The 13247-nt window shown below is 48.1% G+C and overlaps 1 protein-coding gene across 6 annotated transcripts in view; it reads left to right on the top strand.

Moving 5' to 3' along the window:
- The window catches only part of ESR1 (estrogen receptor 1), a 385356-nt gene that overhangs the window by 113628 nt on the left and 258481 nt on the right, over window positions 1–13247 (top strand). For 4 of the 6 annotated variants that reach the window (XM_054697951.1, XM_054697952.1, XM_037520654.2 and 1 more), the window contains one exon: window positions 11040–11559. In XM_054697951.1, coding sequence (XP_054553926.1) covers window positions 11108–11559 — 452 coding nt within the window. In that variant the 5' untranslated portion in view covers window positions 11040–11107. Of the gene's footprint in view, window positions 1–8829; window positions 8984–10333; window positions 10889–11039; window positions 11560–13247 lie in introns of those variants that run through there. The other 2 variants (XM_037520653.2, XM_037520655.2) reach the window with 2 other exon arrangements.

The raw sequence follows: 13247 nt of genomic DNA, 5'->3' as shown, positions 1-13247 counted from the left end.
CCGTAGTGTTTCTTCAGAGAAGTCTGATGTCAGCCTGATTGGTTTTCTTTGAATGTTATCTGTTTCTCCCTTTGTCAGCTTCATTTTTTCCTTGTCCTGGATTCTTGGGAGCTTTACTATTATGTGTCTTGCTGTGTTTTTCCTTTCGTCGTGGAAGTTTGGTGTTCTTCTTGCTTCTTGTATATCAATTTTCAGCTCCTTCTCTCTTTGGAAGTTCTCTTCATTATATCCATGAATATTTTCTCTGTTCCTACATCTCTCTCCTCTCCTTCTGGAATTCCTATAACTCTTATATTTCCTTTCCTCATGGAGTCAGATAGTTCCCGAAGTCTTTCTCATTCTTTTCCTTCGTACTTCTCTTTCTTTTCTGTTTTGGTTCTTTTTATTTCTGTGTCTTAAGATTACTTATTCGTTCTTCCATTTCATCTATTCTGCTTTCATTGCTTTTCCCAGAGTTCTTTAGTTTCTCCTAATTCTTTGATCTCCTGCATTTTCTTACTTCCCTCTTTAGGGACTCATTTCCTTCTTCTGATCTATCATTTTTTAATCATGGCAATTTAAATTCTCTTTCTGGAAGGCTCAGAAGTTCTTCCAAGTTGCTGTCGTTGCAATCTGGGGAGTGGTTTCTTTTTGTGGTGTGCTTCTTTCCTGAGGAGTTTTAGGTTGCGTGTGGTTCTTCTACTCCCTACTGTCTGTTTTCTAATTTGTCGTATGCGTGGGACACTGTGTTGCTCGGACTGACTGACATCTTGGGTGAACTTCTCCGCTCCCCTCTGGCTCTTCCAGGAGCCATCTCTGGCTTCTGGGGGAGCTTTCTGCTGGTTTTAGCAGTTTTTACTGAAGAAATGTCCCTGTTCTCAAATGGCGAAGCGGGATGCAGTCCTGCGCCTCCGGTTTCAGGCACACTCTTCTGCGCGCCCGGTCTGCCCCGGACGTGGGTGCCTGCTCCCTCTGTGGGCTCAGACTGCTGGTCGGAAGGGGCCTGGCGTGGAATAACTTCCCGGCTGGCCACTGGGTCCGCCAGAAACCTTCTGCCCTTTTCAAGCAGTCTTAAGAAATGTCCTGTTTTATAGGGTGTTAGTGAATTTTTTTCCTGGTCGCTAGGTGGCGCCAGAGATCTCTCCTATTGTCCTTGGGGGGCTGTTTTCGCCTCCCCCCCCCGTGGGACAGAGAACAGAGCGGAAATGGTAGGGTACACCTCAACAGCTTTGGGGTGCTGTGTCTGCCTTGTGCCCCACCGTCGTGGAGAAACCACACCCCGAATTTTTCGTGCCCCGGGGTCTCAGTTCAAAGCCCTCAGTTCCAGGACGCGGGCTGTAGCCCAGTTCAGTGGCACGGGAATGGCGCCTTTTTGCACCGCTCCCGTGCCTGGGCGCCTGGATCCTGCTTACTCAGGGAGGGACCTTCACCTCAGTGAGGACCTCCGTGCGTCTCCCCGCAAGCTAGGTCGTCTCCCCGCAAGCCTAGGTCGCAGGCGCGGGGACCTGGGCAGCCGCGATCCAGGTCTGCAGTTGCTTTTTCAAGCGCGCCGAGTGCGCCGAGTTCCCGCGCCAGCTTACCGGCAGCCCGGGCTGTGTGCGCCGGGACCATCAATTCTAATGGCTTATTGTGTAATAAGAAATCTGAATTGTTTTAGAAAATATGAATTTGTTTTCAAAACTTTCCCTAATCTCTGTTCTAACATCTAGTCATATTTACTCCTTTTGAATTATGCGATTGAGGAGGTCAGTTAACAATACAAGCATGATCTCTTGCAGGGGGTAATCATTCATTATTCAAATAGTTTCTAATGGGGGTCAGCTTTGTATTAGGCTTTCTACTAGTCAATAGACTTGAAAAAGACAGTCTCTGTTTCTTTTTTAAATTTATAAGTTAGTGGGAGTATACAGAAAAACACACAGGAAATTCCAACAGTGTGATAAGGGTTAGAACTAGGGATGTTTAGGGAATTATAGACCTTTCATAGGAGAGGCACAAGTTGGAAATCAAGAATGACTTCCTAGTGGCTGTGAAATCTCAAGCGAGACTTGAAGGATGTATTGGAGTAAGTCAGATGAAAAAGGATGGGAGGAAGATTTCAAGTAGAATAAATTGCATATGTGAATATTTAGACTCAGATGGAGTCCAGAGGGTCTGAGGGACTTGAAAATAATTCAATATGGTAGGAACACCGTACCTGTGGGTGATTAGGTGGGAACTCAGAAGAAATGAGAAAAGTGATTCAAGTTCTTGGGCCCTTGAGATAGATTATTCTCCCTGTAGTATGGAGAATGGATAATGAAATAGAACAGCAGGAGGCAGATCTTGGGAGAGAAAATGGTTGCCTGAAATAATTATGATAATGAGGAAAAAAGTAGGCCCAACAGATCAAGGATTCAAGAATAAGATTTATGATAGATCAAAGCTAGGGAGTGAGAAAGAGGGTCAAGACTGAGGGCTAGATTTTTGTTTTTTGCTTGTACAATTATAAATGTCAATGCCACTTGCTGAAACAGAAAACAGAGATGAGTAGGGCTTGGAAAATTTTGAGTCTGTTGAGCTTCAAATGGCTTGTACATAGTAGGTGCTCAAAAATTTATTGAATGCATGAACATGCAGATAGAAATATCCAATAGATAACTGAGAATGTGGATCTCCTAGACAGTAAAAACGTCTTGGTTGGAGACTTTAATTAGATGAGACCTGGAAATCTGGCAGTGGCTGAGATCATCCAGAGGAAGTATAGTCCGTCTAGGGGCTGAACCCAGGGGAAAACCAACAGCTGCAGGCAAACAGAGGCAGAGACATTCTCGGAAGAGTCTGAGTAGGAGAGGCCATTAAAATAGCACAGAATATTAGATTCCTAGAGATAAGGTTGATGAGAGCAAGAATGTTTGTCTTGTTTATTTTGGGGTACCTGCGATGGACTGAACTGTGCTCTCTAAAACTCATTTTTTGAAGCTCTAACTTCCAAGTGGCTGTATCAAGACATTGGTCTTTTGGATGTAATTAAAGTTCAGTTAGTCAAAGTGGGGGATTCCTGATCCTAGAGACTGTGGCCTTCTATGCAGTGAGGTCTTCTCTGCCGTGTGAGGGAGCACACAGGGAGAAGGCAGTTGTCTGCGAGCCAGGAAGTGAATCCTGGACCCTGAACATGCTGGCACACTGGTCTGAGACTCCAGCCTGTGAGAAAATATGTGTCTGCTGGTGAAGACACCCAGGCTATGGAATTTTGGAATGGTGGCCAGAGATAACGAACATGGTGCCCAACACTTAGAAATGATGCTGATAAATAGTAAGTAACCAATGTTTTTGAGTGAAGACATGGGTTGGATGAGTCATTCCATGGCATGCTTATAAATATGTGACTTCCTTGAGACAATGTGATTGTAATTGAGGGGATTGAGAGAGGGGAGCACACTGGTTAGCATGGGGGTGCTGAGTGACTAGGGGGAGTGGGAGTCAGTCATCTGATGAGGATGGAAACACAAGAGGAAGAAAGGCTGAGAAGGCTCAAAATACACAAATCGCCTTTTTCTTTACCATTTGGCAAGGCTTAGTCCTGAAATTGGGCATGATTCTGGGTTGATTACATGGTGTATATGTGAGTGCGTGTGTGTGTGTGTGTGTAAAGGCCGTCTTTAACATTGACTTGGGCTGTTTGAACAAACATGCATTTAGGCACAGTCTGGGTATTGCTCTGCACAGAGAAATAATGCCCTATGCTGGCAATGAGATTCCTCAAGTAAACAACAGATAAAGGGAGAGAGAGGGACGCAGTGTAACAAAAATAAGAATAACTGGAATTCTTTTTATCACTTACAGTATTTATAGTTAAAGTACTTTTTAAATTGTCTTCTGCTACTTGTAATATAGGCAAATCACATGAAAATCTTCTAAAATATTTTTAAAAAGAAAATATAAGAAAGTTGTTCAACTCTATTATCCTGGTGAATTAAATCTGAATTGCTCATTAATTTGCAAGAAAGAGTAGACATTCTGCCTGGCAACCCAAGATTCAAAGGATTTCTATCAAGTTCTAGTTAAGAAGGGAAGAAATGGTATCTGAGGTAAGGGGGTTGGCAGGAAGGATCCTGGACTTCATTTTTGGTTTATGAACCATACTTCTTTTTCTTTTTTAAAAAATTTTGTTGAGAGGCAGTGAGAAAAACGTGTTTAAGAATTTAGATTTCACTTGGCTTCTCATTAACTTGTATCTTTGTAGGCCTGAGTGACATTTGATCATGTAAAGCCTGTTATACCTACAAGGCTTCATGAAGAATGTTAATAAAATTCTTTGGCCGTGAGAGGGTGCTGAATGAGCGAAAGATAGCTCTGTACCTCCATACTCTGGCAAAGTGACTTTCCTGGCACCTGCCTAGTTGTGCCGTTGGTTGGAAACGGGTCCACGTGTCAAAATTAGTGAGACTTCAGGGACCACATTCCGGGCCAGGAGGCAAAATGAATCTATGGTGATAGAAATCAGTACACTGGTTGCCTATAGGGGTCAGGGATTAACTAGAATGGGCACAAAGTTTACTTTCTAGGGTAACTTACGATTTCACACTGATACTTGTTACCTGGGCACAACGCCCACCCTAACCCATCAAACTGTGCACCTGTGAGAGGTACCTTTCCATGCATAAAAGTTTTACCTCCTAAAGTAAAACTCAAAGGTCAGTTGACAGCAGTCTAGGAGCTAAGCAAAGAGCCTGAACTATTTTTAAAATGAGCAGAAACTTAGAAGGAAATTCTTCATTTTGCTTCCATTTTAGAGGAAAGCCACAAACAGTAATAAAATTAAAATCATGATCAGTTTGAACATAACTAAACCTCATGTCTCAGAGTGAAGGAAACATTTCTGGTGGTAGAAGATATTTTGGAAATATTTGCAAAAATATTTTTTTTCTTTCACATTTGGAGAACAATGTTTTTGAAAATGTAGAAAGCTTTTAATGGAGCTCAAGAAGAAGTGCTATTTGGGCATAACCTTATCTGGTTACCAACTAAAAATCCAGAGTGCGCTTGTGAAGCATGCTGCCTAGAGTGGAAGGCTAAATCCTTGAGATCGCATGAGTTTGAATTTAGGCTTTATGGCCTTCCTCAGTAGGAAGATTAAAAGATAATCTTTTAGCAAAAAAATATTTTGAAAATGGTAGAATGTTATATGGCAAGTGAGTTTTTTGAGATGGTTGTCTAGATAGATGTAATATTAATATGTCTCTCAAGCACCTGAAGTAATAAATTAGCCAATATTTGGTGTCTTGCTATGACCTGACACAATGATTAGCGCTCAGAAAATTCCCAAATAATAATATGCAGATCCTGTCCTCAAGTAGCTTCTAGGAAGGATGAAGGGATAAAAATACATGTAAATAACTCTATGCAAGGAAGAATGCAATGCATGCTTGAGAAATTCCACCAGAGTTCAGAGGAGAGGAAATTTTCCTTGAATAAGGTAAAGAAGGGATTATGGATACAGTGGTTTTGGGGCTGGAACTTAATACAGGGTAGGCTTTCTTTGGGCAGGCCAACAACGTGGGCCCTGGAGGCAGAGAATGCCAGCAGGAAAGCTCTCGGTGCACAGGAGACATATATGGGGAGCTACACCGAGGGATAATTATGGGAGATGCAGGCCTGCACTCATGGGGGCGCTATGTCCTGGGTGAAAGGCGCTGTGTCATGAGAACATGAGTCGTGACTCACTAAAACCCATGGAACTAAAAGGCAGCAGCATCTAAGAAGAAGTGGCAGGGGGCCAGGGAGGGGAAGAATAGGCCAAGAGGTTCCTAGGAGTTACGTCAGGTAGGTAATGAGGGCCTGAAAGAGAGCTGTAGAAGTGGAATGGAAAGGGAGAGTTGCAAAGCTAGAAGACTGACAATCCAGATGGCAAGGGGAAGAGCCCTCCAAGAAGACTGTGATGCTTTAATCTGGCTGAGCAGAAGGACAGCGACACTGTTCAGACAGGGGAGATGAGAGGAACACCCTGTTTGGGGGAGAAAGAACGATGAACTCATTTTCTTGTTGTTGCTGTTGAAGTAATATTGCATCATAATATTATATAAGTTTCTGGGGTGCATGATTACAAATCAGTGGCTGTATGACCTGTGTTAGGGTCACCATTAAAGGTCCAATTCTAGGGCCTCCCCAGTGGTGCAGCGGTTGAGTGCTGGGTTGCGATTCTGCCCACGCCTCTGCAGCTCTGGTTCTATCCCCAGCTGCTCCCCGGCCACGGGAGGAGGGTCCCGCATGGCACGCAGACCTCTCCTGCCGCCCGCTGCTCCCCTCAGCAGTGTACTTCTTCAGTCTGCCTGTTCTGTTCCCCGTTCTGGCTCTGGTGAATTCTCTCACCCTCCCGCGCTTCTGACTGTACCCAGTGCTTGTATAAATAAATAAAAATAAATCTTAAAAAAAAAAGGTCCAATTCTAGCATTCACTGTATTATTGATCCCCTTTTCCTCATTTCCCTATCCCTTCTCCCTCTCCCTTCTTGTAACCACTAATTTGGTCTTCGAATTTAAAAGATTATTTTTGTTTTATTTAGTTCATTTGTTTGGTTTCTTTGTGCATCACATATGAGTGATTGGTGTTTGTCTTTCTCCTTCTGACTTATTTCACAAAGCATGATAACCTGTAGATTCATCTATGCTGTAGCAGGATTTCATCCTTTTCATGGCAGAGTAGTATTCCATTGTGCGTATATACCACATTTTCATCATCCAGTCATCTTGATGGCTCATTTTTTGAACAAGTCAGCAATGCCCAGAAAAGTAGGCCTGGTAACATACTGATGGTGGAGCAAGAGCAATAGACTTGAGCCTTCATCTGTGTGTGCGGGGGAATGAGCGTGCCCAGCATGAGTGCAAAGAAGGACAAAGAGAGAGCTGAGAGTTAGAAGCTAAGTGTGAAGTTGTTTGTGAGAAGCATTAGAAGAAAACTGGCAGTGTTCTTTCCCATCCACTAGCACCAAGTCTAGGCAATGACTCTTAGCAAGAAGAGGAAAGAAGGGCCTCCCTGGTAGTGCAAGGGCTAAAGTCTCAGTGCTGTTAAGCCATCGCCAGCCACTGTGACACGAGTTTGATCCTCAGCCAGGGAGCTGACCCACGTGGCACAGCAGACCTCTCCTCAGCAGTGCATTTTAGTCAGTCCACCTGTTCTGCTCCCCACTCTGTCTCTGGTGAATCCTCTCACCCACCCCCGCACCACACCTCTGGCCTATACCCCAGTTCTTGTATGCATTAAACACATAAAAATAAATCTTAAAAAAAAGAAGAGGAAAAAGGATGTCATAGAAAGTCTTCAAGAAAACTGCCTATTGTGGTGATCTTAAAACTAACTTTGTGAGTCTCAGAATACTCTAAGTATATGAAGATATAGCTAGACTTCTTACCCTCATTTGATTCAAGGAGAATATTTGCAGATTCTGCTTTCTTCTGCTTTCTCTTCTTCCGCCTACTTTCTTTATTTCTTTACCCTCCTCCATTCCTACCCCCCACTTCTTTTGGGCCGGCAGAGAGCATGGTGGTCACTGACCCAACACAGAGTTGAGTTTTACCGCTGTCACCAATAAAAGGTCCTGGCCTTGCCTTTCAGTATTTGTCTCTTGCTGATTGTGGATGTGGTTCTTTAAAATTTTTTTTAGAATTTTTTATTGCATTAACATTAGTTGACAACACTGTGTATGACTTAGGGCTATGGGTCACACCTCTGGAGCGGAATGTCACCCTACCACACTTACCACCGATGCACCCATAATCTTCCACCATATTCCATTGGGTGGAAGTGACTCTTATGCGTTCCAATATCTTCATATTTGGGGCCTTTCAAAGCAATAAACACACACACATACATTTGTAATATAACATCATGAATGTTTTGGTAACTTTTATATTACCAAGAGCTCAGTTTCTCCTGGGATTGTGGTGGAAGTCGTCTAACACCCAAGGCAACGACTAATGTCAGCCAACAATGGTTCCAAAGGCATCATGTGGCCTGGAACCCTGGGTGAGGGCATAGTGGGAGCACCATGTAATCATGTTAGTTTCCTGGTCAAGAGAAAAGTTAAGGATCAGGTGTTGGGGACTATCTGGTAATGACAGACCTGCCCCCACCTCCCCCACCCCTGGCCCCATGATCAATGCCTGTGTAACCAGAAAGTATAAAATTATCATATCTTCATACCTGGGATTTTAGTATATATTTATAATATATATTGTGAGTAACATATCATAAAAATATATTTATATGTTTATAGAAAACAGTCAACCGAGCTACTTGTGAAAAGGTTTGTGGCCTTGGTTAACGAGGTGGACAAGTGTTACATTTCAGCTGGGAAACACATCCTTAGAATGCCAGAACATTTATTCCCAAGTCTGGTTTCCTGCTACAATCAGAGGCAGGGCAGCGGTGTGTGTTTGGGGACCGGGGGCTGGGGCCAGCAAGCCATTCGAGCCAAGTGTATCCCAGAAGGTTTTTATTGTTAAATTATATTCTTCAGGAAAAACCACCCAAATCACATTCTGTCCACTTGATACCCATCTACTTTGGACTGGCATTCTATTTCAGCTGTTAGTCTATGATTTGTACCAAGCCTGTTTTCTCTCTTGCTTGAGGGTGGCAGCAGAAAGCCGGGCACTTCCCCGGCTCCGGGGATAAGGAGCAAAGGGGGCTGGAGTTCTGTTTCTCCCCAATGAAGCTGACTCTGGCTGTGCCACACTGCTCCCAGGAGCAGATTGCAAGCTTCTCTTCACTCCTCACTGCCATTCAACCGGCTCTATGCAGCAACCCAGCTGCTGTGTCTGCGGGAGGGGCCGCCCAGTGCCCTGCCTACTGGCTGCTTCCCGAATCCCTGCCATTCCACACACAAACACAGCCACACACGCTCTGCCTGGCTCACACACGGAGCCACACACACACGCGAGCAGTCACTTGCATCTCCTTCTCTCAGCCCTGACTTCTACAAGCCCATGGAACATTTCTGGAAAGACGCTTTTGATCCAGCAGGGTAGGATTGTTTTGATCTCTCTTTTTTGTAGCTTTAGCATTTTGAGCAAGCAACTTCCCTTTCTGGCCAGTGTCTGTATCCTAGCAGGGAGAGAAGGGTTTGCTGTTTTCCATGGGCTTTATGTCTGTGCTTCCTTTTTTCCTTCAGGACTTGTAGGATTCTTTGGATCATTTATATACAATTTGGCAGTTCAGATTTTCATGAAGTGCTTTTGCTTGTGTTTAAAAGAAGACATTTGAAAATTGAAAGTGTGATTTACAGAAACAAAATCATCTGTAAAAAATTGCTTTGGAAAGTAATGGTTGCTGGCCATAAAGAAAAATATCTGTGATTCACCTAATGTGTTTTTAACCCTTTTTCTGCTTGCAGTCTGTAATTATGGCAGCTAAGATCCATTCTGGCTGTATATTAAATCAGCAACATTTGCGTATTGCCCCAAATGGTCTTTCTGCTCTTGTAAGAAAATTTGTACTCATTAGCATAAAAATTAAAAATATGACTATTATTAATAGCATCCTTGGCATTTATATATGCCACGAACAGAACACTTTGTCAGGTACTCTGCTGGGTGTTTGGGCTAGCCATTCAAGCAAGTATTAATTGTTCTATCAGATGGTCATATTAGAGCCTGTTAGGCTGAGGCAAGGAAGTTTATTAGAAAGCATTCAAGACTTCAATTAAAAACTATTCAAGATGATAGGTGCACAATATATTTAACAGATTTCATGTGTTTATATATGGCTATTTGTACATATAGATATATGTACACGTATGTATGTACTATGTGTATGTACACACATACATATAGACACACTATGCATAGACTCTGTATATACACTTACCATGTCTAGCGTGTATGCGTGTGTGTGCTGAACTTTTATTTCAGTTCAAAACTTTTCCCTATTTCTACCTCTTTTTCATCTGGATATTTGATTCTCTATCTCCTAGCCCAAGTGACCGGAGAAGGTCCACTGGTAGGATGAAAGGACAGAAATGAATCTTTGCATTTTAAAATGTGTTGGTTACACCAACAGGATAACAAAAAATTGCCCAAGATCAGGTCATGACCTGAGATTACCTTTTGCGTGAAAAGGTCACCTTTCATATTCAGTTTGCTGAAGTTCTGCTTGCATAACCTGGGGAAGGCATGGACACCCCTGTGCGCCTCCCCAAAGGTTTCTGTGACTCATCCTTAACGTGAGCGCTCCTGATGGGAGAAGCACAGGGCTGGGGTCCAACCCAAACACGCGGCGAGCCTGCGGGAATCGCCGCAGGTGGGTTTGGAACGCGCCACTTTGCGAGCATTTTGCGGCCGAGGCAACTGAGGTCCTGTAGCATCTCCTGATTGCAAAGGGCAGCGCTTCCAATGGGTACACCTTGAATCTCCGCCCTCCTGCCTCCTGCCAGCTTAGCAGTGCCTGCAGCTGCCAAACAGAGCTGTCTGGGGCCGCCTGCACGTGCAACCGCACGCCCCCTTCTATCTGCCGTGTCTGTTACGGAGTGGTCCTCCCCAGGGTCACTCTGTGCACACACTCCCCATTTCCAGCCAACACGGAGAGGGAATCAAACAGAAAGAGACAAACAGAGATAGATTGGAGTCTGGCACCCGGCGCAGAGGCCGCGCGCGCTGGAGAGAGCCGGCCCCTGGATGCGCCTCCCGAGTCGGTTTTGCACCCTTTCTTCCCCGGGGCCACCGCCAGGCGCCCCTCCGCGTTCCCGCCCTCTGCGGCGAGATCCTGCCTCCGTCCAGCAGCGACAAGTAAAGTAAAGTTCAGGGAAGCTGCTCTTTGGGATCGCTCCAAAACGAGTTGCGCCCGGAGTGATGTCTAAGCCCAAGTCCGTGCGCGGCAACCGCTCCTGGCCGGCTGCCAGCACCTCTGTAATGCATATGACTCCGGAGACCCGGTACTTAAAGTTGGAGACCTGGCACCCCGGAGCCCGAGCCGCGCGCCCGCGCCCGGCTGCACTTGCTCCCCGGCGGACCGGCCGGCTCCCCGCGCCGGGCCGGAGCTCCCCGGCGGCGCCGCCCCTAACCGCGGCTCTGCTTGTCTTCCAGGTGGCCGGTCTGCTGCTGAGCCCGCGCCGCGCGGGAGCCCGTCTGCGCCTCGCCGGCGGCCCCTGGCCATGACCATGACCCTCCACACCAAAGCGTCGGGAATGGCCCTGCTGCACCAGATCGCCGGCTCGGAGCTGGAGCCCCTGGGCCGCGCGCAGCTCAAGATCCCCCTGGAGCGGCCCCTGGGCGAGGTGTACGTGGAGAGCGGCAAGCCCGCCGTGTACAACTACCCCGAGGGCGCCGCGTACGACTTCAACGCCGCGGCGGCCGCCCCGGCGCCGGTCTACGGCCAGCCGGGCCTCGCGTACGGCCCCGGGTCCGAGGCGGCGGCGTTCGGCTCCAACGGCCTGGGGGGCTTCCCCCCGCTCAACAGCGTGTCTCCGAGCCCCATGGTGCTGCTGCACCAGCCGCCGCAGCTCTCGCCCTTCCTGCACCCCCACGGCCAGCAGGTGCACTACTACCTGGAGAACGAGCCGAGCAGCTATGCGGTGCGCGAGGCCGGCCCCCCGCCCTTCTACAGGTACCCGCGCTGCCCGCCGCGCCACGTCGGGGTGAGCGCCGCGCGCCCGCCGGGCGGGGGATGGGGGGGCCGGGCGCAGCCGCGCGCGGGGAGCTCGCGGGAGGCCGCAGGCCGCGGGCGGGGAGCCGGGCAGCCCCAGGGCCGGCGCGCGGCCCGGCGGGGCTGGAGGGGGCGGGTTAGGTGGGTCCCGCGCCCCAGAGCCCAGCGCCCTCCAGGCCGCCCTGGAGAGGCTGCTCTCCACCCCCCGGTGCGCGGGAGAACCCCGTGTGCTTCTCGGCCAAATAGGGGTGGGAAGCGGCACAAAGTTGCAGTTATTGGGGGGTGTGGGAACACCCCAAAGCAAACAGGTGCGGGGCGCGTCGAGTCCCTCCCGGGGCAACCTCCGCTTTGGTATTTAAATGGAAGACTAGGGGTGCTCAGGGTTTAGAGGCGCTCACAGTTTTACTTATTATTATTGTTATTGTTACTATTACTGAAAATGTTAGTTTGAATGTGCCCCTAAAGTTTCCTTTAGTGGGGGAGACGTGGGGGGCAGTGGTTTCCCGCGCCCACGTCCGCGCGCCGCCCCATCCGCCGCCCCGGCCCCGGGGTGCGCTGTGCTCCGCGGAGGAGCCGGTGGAAGGGTCTTAGGTGTCTGATTGGGGCGGCCTCGGGTCGGGCCCCCGCTGGGGGGGCGCAGATGCCTGGGGCACCTGACTGCTGACGGCCGGGAATTGACAGGTGTCCCGAGAGTTTAAGGCGAGCCACGCCGACACCCCAGCGTTTTGAAATCCTCTCCTGCCCGCGCAGTCACCGTCCCGGCCCCTTCGCGCAGGGACTGTCGTGGGCGCGGGGCCCGCTGGGGTCCTCTGGGGTCCGCTGGGGTCCTCTGGGGTTCTTTGGGTCCGCTGGGGCCCGCGCCCCTCGGCCACGGCGGGGAAGCTTGGCAGTCCCAGGACGCGCAGGGGCACTTTTGTGGCTGAAGTGGCAAATATTTAGTGTCCTTACTAATTTTCCCCCGAGTAGACGTGGTAGGCTCCTCCCCCACCCCTTCTGCTCGGCTCCCCTGGAGTTTCTCTTTTCCCTGGCCTGGGGAGGGCCGCGGGGCTGTTTCTGGGGAGTAGCTGTGTCCTGCGGCGCCCTCTGAGCAGGATGCCCTGCAGCGCTTCGGGAGGCCCCGGGCGCCCACGCGGAGGGGTGCCGGCCGCTCTCTGCCAGGCTGCACGTTGGACCTGACTCCCCCCTCTCCCAGACCCTTCTGCTTTGCAAGCCGCGGGTCATTTTCTAATTCCCAAGACTTTTGCAACCGAAGAAACCGAGGAAGGTGTGGGTTGACTCCAGGGGAGACTGGAGCTGGGCGAGGGGTGTTTTGAATTTATACCTGCTGCTCCCTCAGCATCCCACAACCCAGCAGGTCCAGCCTCAGCTCTTACTTAAAAGACAAACAATGAACAAAACTTTTAAAAGTTGGCGTAGTTTAGTTTAATATATTTCAGGGTTAAAATGGAAAGAGAAAAAGAACTTACTCTGCCCACTTAAAAAAGTGTCAGAACAAAATATAACGATTAAGTCTAATTCACACTTTTTAAACTCCTTGATGGAAGGAGGGATGGAAGGCACTGGTATGATGTGAATTTCATAACCTCATGGTGGACTCCGGAAACTATTTCCTTTGCATTTAATTTTCAGTTCTTTTATTGCAAATTAAT

Source organism: Talpa occidentalis, unplaced genomic scaffold, assembly GCF_014898055.3.
Source record: "Talpa occidentalis isolate TD23 unplaced genomic scaffold, MPIMG_talOcc4v2.1 talOcc4.2, whole genome shotgun sequence".
NCBI lineage: Eukaryota > Metazoa > Chordata > Mammalia > Eulipotyphla > Talpidae > Talpa > Talpa occidentalis.
The sequence above is the reverse complement of the archived record's forward strand: the minus strand, read 5'-3'. Positions and strand labels throughout refer to the sequence as shown.